This window comes from Trichomycterus rosablanca, chromosome 5, assembly GCF_030014385.1.
Source record: "Trichomycterus rosablanca isolate fTriRos1 chromosome 5, fTriRos1.hap1, whole genome shotgun sequence".
In the NCBI taxonomy this organism is placed as follows: Eukaryota; Metazoa; Chordata; class Actinopteri; order Siluriformes; family Trichomycteridae; genus Trichomycterus; species Trichomycterus rosablanca.
In genome coordinates this window covers 37,908,816-37,924,729 of record NC_085992.1, presented here as the reverse complement: position 1 = coordinate 37,924,729, position 15,914 = coordinate 37,908,816, and the positions used below count along the sequence as shown (strand labels likewise).

General features: G+C 36.8%; 1 protein-coding gene across 1 annotated transcript in view; it reads right to left on the bottom strand.

Moving 5' to 3' along the window:
• The window catches only part of LOC134314536 (collagen alpha-1(XIII) chain-like), a 58,780-nt gene that overhangs the window by 22,907 nt on the left and 19,959 nt on the right, over window positions 1-15,914 (bottom strand). The window contains exons 11-17 of the mRNA XM_062995166.1: window positions 14,250-14,312; window positions 10,049-10,132; window positions 8,921-8,962; window positions 8,767-8,784; window positions 7,300-7,326; window positions 6,159-6,194; window positions 4,890-4,916 (exon numbers count right to left, since the gene is read on the bottom strand). Of these exons, the coding sequence (XP_062851236.1) occupies window positions 4,890-4,916; window positions 6,159-6,194; window positions 7,300-7,326; window positions 8,767-8,784; window positions 8,921-8,962; window positions 10,049-10,132; window positions 14,250-14,312 (297 nt within the window). The remainder of the gene's footprint in view (window positions 1-4,889; window positions 4,917-6,158; window positions 6,195-7,299; window positions 7,327-8,766; window positions 8,785-8,920; window positions 8,963-10,048; window positions 10,133-14,249; window positions 14,313-15,914) is intronic.

Genomic DNA, 15,914 nt, shown 5'->3' with positions numbered 1-15,914 from the left:
CTTTCCACAGATTCTCGATGGGATTCAGGTCTGGACTTTGACTTGGCCATTTTAACACCTGGATAAGTTTATTTGTGAACCATTCCATTGTAGATTTTGCTTTATGTTTTGGATCATTGTCTTGTTGGAAGATAAATCTCCGTCCCAGTCTCAGGTCTTTTGCAGACTGCAACAGGTTTTCTTCCAGAATGGTCCTGTATTTGGCTCCATCCATCTTCCCATCAATTTTAACCATCTTCCCTGTCCCTGCTGAAGAAAAGCAGGCCCAAACCATGATGCTGCCACCACCATGTTTGACAGTGGGGATGGTGTGTTCAGGGTGATGAGCTGTGTTGCTTTTATGCCAAACATAACGTTTTGCGTTGTGGCCAAAAAGTTCGATTTTGGTTTCATCTGACCAGAGCACCTTCTTCCACATGCTTGGTGTGTCTCCCAGGTGACTTTTTATAGATATCTTTGAGAAATGGCTTTCTTCTTGCCACTCTTCCATAAAGGCCAGATTTGTGCAGTGTACGACTGATTGTTGTCCTATGGACAGAGTCTCCCACCTCAGCTGTAGATCTCTGCAGTTCATTCAGAGTGATCATGGGCCTCTTGGCTGCATCTCTGATCAGTCTTCTCCTTGTTTGAGCTGAAAGTTTAGAGGGACGGCCGGGTCTTGGTAGATTTGCAGTGGTCTGATACTCCCTTCATTTCAATATGATCGCTTGCACAGTGCTCCTTGAGATGTTTAAAGCTTGGGAAATCTTTTTGTATCCAAATCCGGCTTTAAACTTCTCCACAACGGTATCTCGGACCTGCCTGGTGTGTTTCTTGGTCTTCATGATGCTCTCTGCGCTTTAAACAGAACTCTGAGACTATCACAGAGCAGGTGCATTTATACGGAGACTTGATTACACACAGGTGGATTCTATTTATCACCATCAGTCATTTAGGTCAACATTGGATCATTCAGAGATCCTCACTGAACTTCTGGAGTGAGTTTGCTGCACTGAAAGTAAAGGGGCTGAATAATATTGCACGCCCCACTTTTCAGGTTTTTATTTCTAAAAAAAGTTTAAAATATCCAATAAATTTCGTTCCACTTCACAACTGTGTCACACTTGTTATTGATTCTTCACAAAAAATTAAAATTTCATATCTTTATGTTTAAAGCCTGAAATGTGGCAAAAGGTTGAAAAGTTCAAGGGGGCTGAATACTTTTGCAAGGCACTGTATATGGTAAATAGAGCTGATAAAATGGACAGTGAGTGTAGAAACAAGGAGGTGGTTTAATTGTTATGGCTGATCAGTGTACATATTTAATAATATTTATACATATTTAACGGACCTCCATTTAACAGATTTCAGATTTACCGTACAAAATCTGGAAAACCAAAAGTATGGTCCGATTGTTTAAAATTCCTGCGAGAAGCATACCAAGACCAGTAGTTTAGACATCTCTCTGTTTACATGAGTGATAGGCTTTATTTTGTCGGGAGGCTTGCTTTGTTCTCACCTTTTTTCTGTGTTTTATGCTTAATGTTCCAGGTGTAGTGCTTAGTTATGCACCATCACTGCTCCAATAGCCACCACTATACGATCATGGCAAAAAAAAACATCTCCTCCACCACACAAGGTAAATGAAATTTCTCCCCAGTAGTACAGTCCACCAATTTTAATATTAATTAACAGGTTTAACATGACATATTTACATATCTTTGTAAGCTGTTCATTTTACTGTTTATCATGTGCATGTTTAGCACTTATGTGGACCTTGGTGCTGTGTTTATGTATATTTTTTATTTTTGCACTCCCTGGAAAAAAACCTTGCTGTTTCGGACAATCGCATTTTACATACTGGTGTTCCCCCCTTTTAGTCCGTTTATATATATTACAGATATATACAGACTTTAACGCAAAATTAATTATCAATGTGTTATCAATATTTACCTATGACGAGTGGAGCTAGGAATATACACGTAATACAAAAAAGTTAAGACTTCGTTCTAGACACACTACCTTCGCTCCTTGTTTTCCAGGCATTCCAGGCATCCCTAGCTCACCCTGAAAAACCAGCATCAATTGTCCATGTATTTAAATTTCTGCTCTAAAACATTCAACATACCATGCTACTAGGCCATTTCACAGATTTGTAGATGGCATGCTAAACACACTATTCAGAACACACACCAAAATACCAGCCCTATTACTTGATCATCGTCTGTCACAAGCATGCGCTAGGAATTAAAACGCCTCCACAGCAAGCATATCAAAGGCATGCAGACAGCAGGCACCCTATGCACAGTTAACAGGACAGAGATGGCATAAAGACTCCAGCAGGTCTGAGTAGAGGGCAGGTGGTAGAGCCCAGCTTGGCACAGTCCTCTCCTCTTTCTGCACAAACTCAAATTATGTGAGACCCCAACAGGTGCCGTGGTCAGACCCTTCGGAGGGTCATGCATTGTCAAGTGATATGTGGCTAGAGAGTGCGGTAATTATCCCAGGCACTTCAGATGAGCTTTGAATGGGAGACATGACAGCACCATGTTTAGCTGGCTTAATAACTACCAACCTGTTATGGGTACGAGTAAGCTGGTAAGGGGGTTGGAATGAGAAAAGCGGTGGAGATGAACAGCTTTGAGCGGTTGGTATAAGGGTTCCAAACATTTCCTAGAAGATGAAAGGCAAGGATACAGTAGGAAGTGGCGAAGGCTTCAGCCTTTAATAGTTCCAGTGAGACCAGCTTATAATCTTAGCATCCCCAGAATGTTTGGCAGGGAAAAGAAAGTCTCTTTGATCTTATCCTTTTTCAATCAACTAACACCATTCTTGTTCAACTTCATCCCGAGTCATCATTCCTTGTACCCTTGTGTGCTGCTATTTTAGTGCTGGATCAGTTGAGCTTGCAGTGTTAACAGTGGGGCTGCACATGATTTATTACACTGTCATTCTTTGAATTTATGTGTGGAGGACGGTGATTACATCACACATACACCCTTATATTCTCATCTCTTTGCATACTGCATTGAAGCTACAGTTTAAATATGATTGCAATTTGTCAGGAGACATTTAATGAGTTAAATGCAGAGATCTTTATCAATTTGTATTAAGTAACCAAACAATGACTTTTTAGGAAATGGAACTGTCCCCTACTTGCTTTTTATAGAGCTCTGGGGTGGGAGTGTGGTAGTGTGTGGGGCTTATGAAGTCCTAAACAAATGCTAAGAGACAATGATGGCCTAGAGGAAAATAATACTGTCTCGGTTGCTGCTTTTTTAAAATGTATGCTTTTTCTGCTTACTATTTTTCAACTTGCAGCGATAGCACTTTATGATATTTGTTTTTAATTCACGACTATCAGCAGACAACTCAAACAGCTTTTCTGCATTTAGAGCATTTAGAAGATGCTGTTATTAAAAGCAGCTTATAATTCTGATAGATACAATGCAAGCAATTGAGGTTTAATTGTCCCAACTGTGCCAACTTGCCAGTGATGGGGCTTGAACCAGTAATCTTACCATCAATTGACCAATATGCCAAACCAAGGTTTGTTTTAACTTTTTTTCAAGCAACCCACATTTTGTTGTCCATGATTCTTACCACAACACAGGCAACTCAAACAATGCATCAAAGTGAAACACAAAACAAAATATATTCAATTAATACAAATCTGGTACCACTGTGGTTTACAAGATGTAACGTAAAGCCTCCACATGAGGACGTACATGGAACAAATTTTTTTTTCTTTTCTCCGGCCCATTTTTTTGGCTCGCAACACCCAGGGTTTGAAAAACCCTGTGCTAAACTACCACTAAACTACCACTGCTACCACAGCAGTGTTTTTTTGGGGGGGGGGCTGCGATGTGTCCAATGGCACTCAGAAACACAAGCAGTCTCACACACCATTACACACAATTTACTCATTCATGTACACATGCTGCAATTTTACACAATTTTGTTAAATGCCTGTTCACTCTATTTAGGACCAGTGCAACAAAGCCCACATCATGCAATACTAATCACACAAGCTTCTTAGACATTGTACCTTCTCTCCTTTCTCTCCTGAAAGCCCCATCCTCCCTTCCTCTCCCTACACAATCAAGCAAATTATGAAATTTTTAAGCAAAATAGTGAACACACACACAGGCACACACACACACACACACGTTCATATCCATGCAGAAATTTTATCAGCTGAGGAAGTGCAGAACAAATGGAGACTTGTGACCTAAGAGCACAATGTCTCATGGTATGTTCCGTAAAAAGAACCCATGTGCTATAAATCAAAGACCAAACATGTCAACGAGAACACTTGGTCTTGATCTAAGCATCAGGTCCTTAGGGGGGTGGTCCTGAAGGTCTTGGACAAGGCGGAAAGCAGTGCATGTAAGACAGGAAGAGTCTGAGAAGAAAGGATCTCTGGAGGCACTACCATCTGCACTAATGTTTGCTGTTTCATATTAGTCCATGTGTCCCCCCACGCAGCGATACAGGTGATATAAGCCAGTCAGTTGCTGGCAACCTACCCATTTTTTTAAGATATACTAGCACTAAAGGCTAAAGAAGACAATACTTAGCACAATGATAAACAGGCAGGAGAGTGTTTGACACATGAAGGCTATTTGTGTGCAGCAGGTGTAAACCTGATATGCCATGCTTACATATTTACAGACTAAAAGTATTTATTTATGACTGCAGGTGTACTAGCCTACCTACTCTATAAAATACTGTATATACAAGTCATGGAATACTCAGGATAACTAAAATGGTTCCAACTGTGCACACTTATCCACCCTTTATGCTTGGCTTACAGGATCAATACTGAAGATCCATCCTGATAATCCATAAATATTCCCAAAATAAAATACGTGCAGCAATCAAATATAGAAATACACACTGGTCCTTACCTGATGTCCTTGTTCACCTTTAGATCCCTAAAAATAGAGATAATCAAAAGTAGAAATGTGTTAGCCATACGCCATGACAAATTATTATTTTTTATAAAATAATTTACAACCTACGAAGGTTGAAGGATCGTAACCCAATAACACAACTGATTGAAAAAACGAGTGCATACACATTTAAAATCAACAATTAAAATGATTAACTGCTTAATGGTGGTCAGAGGGATGGTGTCACCCAGAAGCACTATGCTCAAGGCTTAATTAAAGTAAATAAATGAATTAGATGCTATAGCATGATGTATTATTGTTATGATCTGTTTGGATACATGGTAAACATATATAAAAACAATTTAGACTGCTTTTCAGACATGAAGGTAAACATTTTGTGTACCTTTAGTTAATAAATCAGAAGGTAATGCTAGTTATTTGCTTCTATAATGTGCTGGGTACTTCTAAAATAAGTGAATACATTTATTAGTAGTTCATATTCAGATTCATATTAATTATTCAATTAAATAAATTGCAGGTGTTTTTGTTTACAGGTCTCAGTTTATTTTTTAAAAAGGTGTCATATATTATAATTTGATGACCCGCTTTAATGAAACTTAAATTTGAATACAAACGTACTTTAGTGTTCAGTTTTTTTAAAGGCTAAATATTTTCCTGAACTCTCGGTGCCACACATGAGCTAATTATTTATAATCTGGCTTGAGATGTTATCTGGATGGGTGCATGGGAAAATATCCCTTCTGCCTGTGGATTAAATCTGATGTTTACAGGGCCAGATAGTGAGGGAATGGAGAAACAGGTTGTTCCAGAGTTCAAACACATAAAAACGTGATGCAGACTCAAGGTTATATTGTAGAAAGCATGCCATGATAACGTTCACTAAAATATGAATCGAAGAAACATGCAGGTTGAGCTATGGAAAGCGTTCCTCACAAAAGTGTCAATCACGCTTAGGCAGGTTGAGCATGTATGTGAGTGTGTAAAGAAAATAACTAGAGGGGTGAAGTAAATGTAAGGAGAAATATTATGGAATCCCCATGGCTTTATACCGTACAGACAATATAAATGTGGTCGTTTGGAAAAATGTCTGATGCTGGGTCTTTTTATGACCTGTTTCTTATAAAGAAAACATTGCTATTACAGATGAACAAAAGTTGTCACAATAAACTGTGATCAGTTGTTTTTATTCAATAATTTAATATGAATAATTTTGGATGGCTATATGTTATACAACTCAAGCAAGTAAAGATGAAAGATGCTTACCTTGGGCCCTCCAGGTCCTGTTAGGCCTGTTTCACCCTGAATGAGAAGAATGAATACATATTAGAGTCATATTTAGTCAAAATAAGAGAGTAAGAGGACAGAATGGAAAAAGAGAATGGCTATTTAACAGTTTTTATTACGATTTCTCACTACATATGTTTATTTCATCAAAGCACCAATAAAACTATAAGTGACCTGGAACTAACGGGTTGCTTAAGAAATATAGAACCAAATATGGTTCTTCCAAAACATTGTTGGCATCTTTTTTTAAGCGTGTATAAAATTTAACATTTGCTCAGATTGCAACCATTAACATCTCTCCTATTAACACAACAGTTGATTTTTGTTTAGTTTAGTATTAAAACATAGGGGAGGTAGCTCAGTGGTTAAGGGAATGGACCAGTAATCAAAAGTTCTCTGATTCAAGTCCTACTACTGCCAGGTTGTCTCTGTTGGACTCTTGAGCAAGGCTGCTAAATGCCATAAATGTAAATGTATGATTTAAACTGATAATTACTGGTTTTATTACTAAATGTATAAAATGTGTCAAATGTGTCATTTATATATTTTAATTAACTAAGTAAAAATAGATGTTCTATTTTAAGTAGAAAACTACATTCAACTATTGCATTTATATATGCAATGGAAAGGAATTTATATGCATTATATCTATATATTTATATAAACATACTGTATGTAAATATGTTTAGCCATGTATGTATCATATATAAATAATAATAATAATAAATGTAAATATATAAAATAAATAAGTACAGTATATTATCACCAGTTATATTTTTGCTGCATCAAAATCTTCCCTAATATTAACTTACTTTGTAGTTTGACCAGTATGCTGGAATACAGGACATGTAACATGAGTTCTAATGATCAATTTATATTAATATCTACAGTATGTAACTCTTCGGATGAAAAGAAAAAAACTGACGATTTAGGAAATCATTACTACTCTTTCTTTTAAATCAAGCTTCAGAACATGTCACTTTTGCACTCTTCAGCTTGATTTGTGTCTGAAACTTAGAACTGATTGAAAGAAACTAATAATACAGATCCATGAAAACTAAAAACAGCAGTATAGTTTTAGAAAACACTTTAATAAATGCCTTGTTTTTGACAAACCCACCTTTTGTCCAGGTACACCTGGTTCCCCCTGTAATAATAATAAAAAGGTATAATTTAATGCAGTAATAACAATTCAGTATCACATATCTTTTTGCCTGAGTGAACAAAAAAATAAACAATTACATATAATTACACAATACATGCTTTTGTAGAGAAGTGGTTTTGGTTGGATTGGAGAGTTTGCAGGCTATGGACAATTTTCTGGGAAGTATTTTTAATAGTCATCTCGATATCAGCTCCTGTGTTGTCTTTAAAGTGAACCAGGGTGCTGTTTTATGGCCGCTGCATGTATAAATGTGCAACAGTTCAAATTCCCCAGTATAAATAATTCATAGCAATTAATACATTAGGGAAAATAAAGAATTATCCAAGAGTAACAAAAACCGGTAAAATCCAGCATTTCAAGCCCCCTATACTGGCAGTAGGAGCCCAAAGTCAGTCTCTAAGTGGCTAAACCTTTGCTGAACTTTATGCCTGTTTACAACATGTCTGTAGGAAATGCTGTTGATACAGCTGGACTGTAACTCAAAAGACTAAAGCCAGACTCTGCAATAATGACAGTGCAACAAGTTGAAACACACAATTAAACGCTTGGACAAATGACAGGATTGTGAAGTGATTATTGTGTGCCGTGAGCAGCTAAACCAGATCTTCTCATGTAGGGTTCTGTGTGAAGTCTGACAAATCCAAACAAATGTTTATATACTAAGTAAAGACTTTACACTTTTATCTTCAACTACATCAAGGTGTTTATTATGTAGCAGTAAATATTACCTACAATGCTCAACATTTACTGTATTTGCATTTAATGTATCTTTGCTAGCCTAACTTTTCAGTGCAGGAAGTATAGAGTTGAGAGTTATACTTTAATGATAAATGATCCAAAATGTTTTAAACAAAATTAAAAATAGAGATAGAAATGTAGTTTGTAAATTAAGAGATTTAGTATGATAGGTGTCACTGATGTTGTTATGTTCTGTTTGATCACAGTGATCAAATAGTTAATTGGTTAAAATTTAGCAGGTCACATTTAATGTTTTCTTAACATTTAAATTTTTATAAATGTTTTGTATTTTTTTTTTTACATTAAAACCAGTTGTACTTAACAAAGTGCCCTTTTAAAGCAGTTTTTAAAACAAAGGTTTCTTTTATTTCTTTGTTAATCAAAATGTGTGCATGATTTTAGATCATTTATTAACAAAGCCACTACCAAGGAACTTCAAAGCTCAGTCTTTAAAATATTATGTCTTGTATAATTTGCACTTGGGACAAAGATAATACTTATCTAATGAAAACATATGGTCATTTGGCACCAACATGTGGATAAAAACCAGTGGGTGAAGTGACCAAACATCACAGAGGTGCAGCTGGAACGCGTGTGCCGCAAATGGTTACTGACTGAGAAGTTTGCATATTATTTCAATGTCCTATTAAATGAACTATGTCTCTAGATCTTAGGCACTCTTACCTTAATTCCTGGCAACATCTGCAAATGCAAAAACAATAGAAGTTACAAATAAAGGCAAGCATGTAGATCAACAAATAGTTTCATTAATATTGCCAACATTATTAAAATAAGATTGATAAGTTAATATTTGTTTATACTGCTTTTACACACTTACCCTTATATCTTTACCAGGTTTCCCAGGTTCTCCAGGTTTTCCCTTAATCACAGAACAAAAGTTATTATGTACCAGTTACTGACTACTTTATCAGGAACATCTGTAAACCTGTGTACTCACGTAATCAAACTAACTAGTTATGTGGCAGCAGCACAATACAAACACAGGTCAAGGGCCTTCGTGAATATTCACACTAAACATTAGAATGGGGACAAAATGTGATCTGAGTGACTATGATCTTGGCATGGTTGTTGGTGCCAGACATGCTGGTTTAAGTCTGTCATAACATAAATTATTGATTTATCTAGAGTTTACACAGAAAGGTGCACAAGAAGAAAAAAACCCTTTTGGGCAACAACTCTGCAGGCAGAAATGCCTTCTTGATGAGGGTGGTCAGAGAAGAACAGCCAAACTGTTTTAAGCCGACAGAAAGACTGTGGTAACTCAAATAACCATCCATCCTCTGACCCAGCCTGCCTCGTGTTAACAGTTCAAGCTAGTGGTGGTATAATGATTTATAGAATGTTTAGAATGATTCTTGCACACAGTATTAATCATGTGCCATTTAAATGCCACCGTTTATTTGAGAACATTCTACTTATCCGTTTATGGACAAAAATGACCTATTTAATAATAAATAGTATAAAAAGTACTTTTAGCATGGTAGTAGGACATGTCACAAAGCATCTCAAACTATGACAGTGAGTTTAGTTTACTTCACTTGCATCCCTAGTCAGCAGATTTGAATAGATCCTTTTAAACACCTTTATTTTTTGCAGCATTTAATGTAAAAGACCAGTCAGCATGGACCAAAATCCTTAAGAATTTAACTTAATTAATACATTTTAAAATACGTTCTAATTTATTTAGATTTTTCCAACTGAAGGTAGTAACAGCCTGGAAGGGGCATCAATCCATTGCAGGGGCTTGTACATCCCCCAATACGAAGCCATCCACTATTAGTAATTAATGTCTCTTGATTTGCTAATAGAAACATAAAACTGGCTGACTGATGTAAACAACAGATGCCTTTCAAAAACATTTTTAAAAAGGTGTATTATCAAAATTACCAATGCCTTGATCAAAAACACACCACTGACTCACTTAATGCTTGTTAGACTAACTTACCGGTGGCCCACTAGCACCGGTCAGGCCAGGAGACCCTGGGGGGCCAGGCGGGCCCGGTGGTCCTTGTGCTCCAGCCTCACCCTGCTGAAAGACAGTAAATGAACATCTGAATCAGGGAGTCCATTACATATAAACAGTACATAACATTCAGCCTCAGAAATAGGGTCTAATTTCTTTCAGTTTCCACCAATCACTATAATATTATAAAACTTTAAACAGTTAAAACGGGGGGTATCCAGAGATGTCAGAAACTTGAGTGGAAAAAAGAATAGATAGACTAATAGTTATGCAAATGTCCAGCTACATCAGTGCATTTTGGATAGTGCATGTAGATTATTGTAATCATGTTTATTACTTTTTCCTGTGTAAAGTGCTTTATTAAAAAACATACTGATGATACCAAATTATAAAGCAAAAAGTAATATATACAAATATAATATACATTATATATTTTTGTAATGCCATATTTCCAAGAATACTTTGTTTTCAAAAATGGTAAATACCTTTTACCAAACTAATCCTTTTTGGGTGACTACACAGTCCAGGGGTGTCAAACTCATTTTTACCGAGAGCCACATCTGCATTATGGTGACGCTCAAAGGGTCGATTGTAACGTATCCTGCTGTGATTGCAGTCTGCCTTTTAGGTCATGGACAATTTGTTGTTTTTCTTGGAGGCTAAATTCTGTGTTTGGTGTCAAAATGCCAAATTTATACTGTATATTTATAATGTATATCTACAGTTATATTGTACTCCTTTACCACAGACACGGCCTCATAACACAAGAGACTTCCTGGTTTTTCTTCTTGAAGCACAAACTTGTATTCACTTTCCTATCTTTCATTAAATTACATTCCTTCTGCTTCAATTTTCTCTTCTTGTACATTTTGGGATTATTTGTAAATATTTCTCAACATCACTTGTTGGAAAACCGCCTCAGCTAAACGCTGATGTGGTAACACTGCCGTCTAGTGTCGGTATGCGGTCACTTTGCGGGTCACAAAACTGGAATGCATTGTGGGAGATGCAGTTTATGTACTATTTTACAGTGTATTTTAGGACAATCATACGTCTTTTAAGCTCTCGCAGGCCACATAAAATGACGTGGCGGGCCTTGAGTTTGACACATGTGGTCTTATCTTTTTTGTGTGTTATGCAATATCCAACCTGTCTTTATGTTTGTTTTGTTTATTGCATTTAATGTCTTCTTAAATTCTATCATTCTAATGGATGCTTAGACAAAGACTAGCATCTCTGCTGTAAATGACAATATACTTAATTTCTGTATTAATTCCTTACTACTGGTGTTAAATTACACTCTGGATACCACCCATGATTAATCACTGAGACTGAATAGAAAAAGTAAACCCGTATATCTGAGTTGAAAATGAAGATAAAACATTTTAGTTAGATTTCAACACAGGAAATGAGGGTAATATAAATTGTTATTTTACCCATGGTTATTGAACTTTACTGAGTGAGAACCATGTTTGGAAAACAAACTTAGCCCTTGTATTTTGCCTAAATATGTCCTAAAATCTGACCAGCTTTTGGATACCTAAAACTTTGGTGTTCTGACCACTGACCACCAAATCTTTTACTAGACAAAGCCTACACTATAACCACACTTTGTCCCTCTCCACAAGAGAAACTTAATATGGATAGTGTTCTCTGTTACAACCTTAGCTGATAGTTTCAACAGTCAGAGTAAAAACAAAACATAAGACTAAACAAAATCATAAGGAACCAGAAACCACGACTTGGCTAAAAGAACAGATTATTATTTGAAATAATGTAGATGTTTTTCCTGTTTTCCTTGTTAAATAATTAAATGTGAGCTGTGTTTCCTGGCCAAGACTTCAGCAAGAGATCAAAACATGATAAAAAGCTGATCATTTCATTGGTATTTTCTTTGTGCAGTAGCAAAATCTGAAGTTTGGTTAGCTCTGGAACGCATCCATGAGCCCAGGAGCCATCTTTTCTCTATTAGATTCATGACAGGACTTGTCTAGACATGATTTATTATCCCAGAACAAGGTCCATTAAACTAATTCATTCCACTATACATATCCAGAACAGATACAGGAACTAGCTTGGAAAGACCTTCCAGTTGATCAGATTTTTCCCCTTAGTCAGTGGTCCATATGGGAACTGTTGTCTCCAAACATGGTACCCTGATCTGGCACACACACATAACTCTAGGAAGAAGAAGGAAAGAGATGCCAGTCGAAGTCTACCTATGCCAGGGCCATCTATAAGTAGATCAGTTTGACTACACAGAGAGGCTTTCAGAGTGAGTGAAGAAAGCCTGCTGTGACTTTGACAGTCTTAGTTTTGCTGCCAAGTAGCCTCTTTATCCCATTCTTTTATCAATAGACATAATGTGGATTGCAGAATAGGACTGTTACTACAGTTTGCACTATAAAGATACATAAAGTTTAAATAAAAAGTCAGAGGTGGATAGTAACATACTACTTTTTACTAAATTGTACTTGTAACCATTGTACTAATTCAGAATAACAGGAATGAGTATTATATTTTTATACATACATGAAAAATGAAGCCATTTGGAATTTTTCATGTGTGCTTAAAAATGATCAAAGCTAATCATTACATTAAAACAATACATTTATTTAAAAACATGCTACAATTGCCATTGTACACTGATCAGCCATAACATTAAAACCACCTTCTTGTTTCTACACTCACTGTCCATTTTATCAGCTCCACTTACCATATAGAAGCACTTTGAAGTTCTACAACTACTGATTGTAGTCCACCTATTTCTCCACATAATTTTTTTAACCTACTTTCACCCATTCAATGGTCAGGACCACCACAGAGCAGGTATTATTTAGGTAGTGGATGATCTCAGCACTGCAGTGACAGTGACATGGTGGTGGTGTGTTAGTGTGTGTTGGGCTGGTATGAGTGGATCAGACACAGCAGCGCTGCTGGAGTTTTTAAATATCGTATCCACTCACTGTCCACTCTATTAGACACTCCTACCTAGTTGGTCCACCTTGTAGATGTAAAGTCAGAGACGATCGCTCATCTATTGCTGCTGTCTGAGTTGGTCATATTCTAGACTTTCATCAGTGGTCACAGGATGCTGCCTACAGGGCGCTGTTGGCTGGATATTTTTGGTTGGTGCACTATTCTCAGTCCAGCAGGGACAGTGAGCTGTTTAAAAACTCCATCAGCGTTGCTGTGCCTGATACCAGCACGACACACACTAACACACCACCACCATGTCAGTGTCACTGCAGTGCTGAGAATGACCCACCACCCTAATAATACCTACTCTGTAGTGGTCCTGGGAGAGTCCTGACCATTAAAGAACAGCATGAAAGGGGGCTAACAAAGCATGCAGAGAAACAGATGGACTACAGTCAGTAATTGTAGAATTACCAAGTGCTCCTATATGGTAAGTGGAGCTGATAAAATGCGCGTAGAAACAAGGAGGTGGTTTTAATGTTATGGCTGATCGGTGTATATGGTTTGAATTTAGGTCAATACAAATAACTGTACAGTTAAATGCTGTTAACACAATAAATAATTTATTTAATTACATTAAATATTGTAATAATTTGATTCAGTACAATGAGTAACATTACTGGAGTATTTTTTTTTTTACTAGATATTACTACCAGACTAGTTATATGGGGTACAATGTATTTCTCAGGGTTGTTACAGTTTTTGCTACCCACCTCTATCTAATTTAAAGTATTTATAAGAAACAGATCCTAAGATAAAATTATTTGCCTAAATCAGCAGTGTCAAACCATCCTTGGCCACTGTGTTTTAGCCTTCCAGCAATTAGGTTTTGCAAGATTTCTCTTTACTTGTATAATACCATGGAGATATTTGTAGAAGAATAGATCAGTCGTAATGTCTTTTTTAGACGTGGGTTAAGCATTTAGTTGTAAATCAATATGGCTTTAGGAAATGGCTTTTTAGCATTTAACATTTCCCATTTGAGCCTACAAACCTCAAACTGAAACCCTGTAAATCTTCTATAAATCAGATATATCTGACTGCATTCAGATAAAGTGTCTTAACAGTTCCGATGCTATTCTCTAACTGAAAAGGTTAGCAAACACAGTTGTGCCAAGGAGGGTTTTTACTGGTGTGCTGGCAGTCAGTTGATGGCGATTGGCATCCTTGATAGTAGTAAGGAAGTTGGCAGAGAGAGATGTACCTTTAGGCGCTTTAGAATTAGAGGGCTTATTGAGGGCATGTTGCGTACGGTGATGGGTAACATCTGCTCAGGTCACAAAGCACAGGTGGGCCGCAGTGCAAAAAGTCATGAGGGCAACAGATGGCCAAAGGGAGGAAACGGTGTCAACGAGATGAAGAGGGAAAGAAAAAGAAACAAGTGATAATAAAATTAAACTGCAGGGAAACAGCAAGGCAGGGAGAGAGATAGAAAAATAAAGAACCAGAGAAGAATGAAAAAGAGCATGAGAACGGAATCAGGGCCCAGCAGTCCATCATACAGTGAAGAACATTTTTTACTCTATTTTTTAAAATTTGTTTCAAATTAAGTCATTGCCAGTTTAATCCTTTGACAGATTTATATATGGCACAAGAGCTCTCAGTTTGATGAGTGAGTGCTAACACATGCTTCCTTCAAGACATGTGAACCCAGCCAGAAACTTTTTCAGAAACTCTTAGCTTGAAGACACTTCTCTGCATATATTTATAAAGAATTTGATTATTATACCTAGTTTAGGTGTAATAGAAGCATTAAAACCTTAAAACTATGCAGAAAAGTGACCCTCTAGGACTAGAGCTGAGACTGAGAAGCCTTGGTTGGAAGATGGTGCTAACTAGCCCATTTCATACATATAAGCTTATAGAGACACATTAGATAGAGGGGAGATAAATGCCATCCCTCCCATTTCCAGCCACAAATGGCTATAACATTACTAGGAATTGAACAGTAAACAATTTTGTACTGCATCACTCAGGAGCTCAATCTTTAAATATAAAGCCAAACATTAAACAACATCCATGTCTCTGGAGCAGTTGTTTCCAGTTTTAATGATCTTCACTGTAACTGGGTTGCTGTGTCCTGTATCAGAGTTGTGTAGATCGGGCTGACTTCAGTCTTGCCACAAAGAGAGTTTAGCAACAGACTTACTGTGGCCTGTCCTCCAGCACATGGGTGGACAATACGCCGCTTCTGTTGAGATCACCAGCATTATGAAATACAGATTCAGTAATTCACCCGCTTCCCACTGATTTATACCCCACTGATCTATCTAAGTTTGATCAAGGCTGAAAACATACAGCTTGCCTTCTTTCTCTGAATCATGTTTCTAATTTAGGTCTTAACACGTGAACTTTAATAATTACATTTAAAAAAAAACATTACATAACATTGTTTTCTTAAAATGTTTTAGTCAAGTTTTTAGACAGGACAGACTTGTTTTGAGCAACTGATCTCAGATTGACCCTCACTAATTTCTTTATAATCAAATACTTCAAAGCATTTTGTGATGGGACTGCCCTAATAGCTTAAAGCAGATATTAAGAGTAATTATTATTTAGCACAGAATTATGTGCATATTATATTTATAAAAGTCCCACCAAATTGGACAGACCAAAAATAAAACTAAATAAAATGTGTACACCCTCTAAGTAGTGCATATACAGCTTGTGCAAAATATTGGCGAACTGTTTAGAAATACCAGAATCTTTGTATTAATTTATTATAAAATGTGGTCTGATATTCATCCAAGCCATAATAATAGACACTTTCTGCACCTTCTGAACTAATAACACAAACACATACAAACCTCTGTATTTACTGTACAGGGACAGTGGTAGAGCTTTGGACTATCAATTGAAAGGTTGAGGG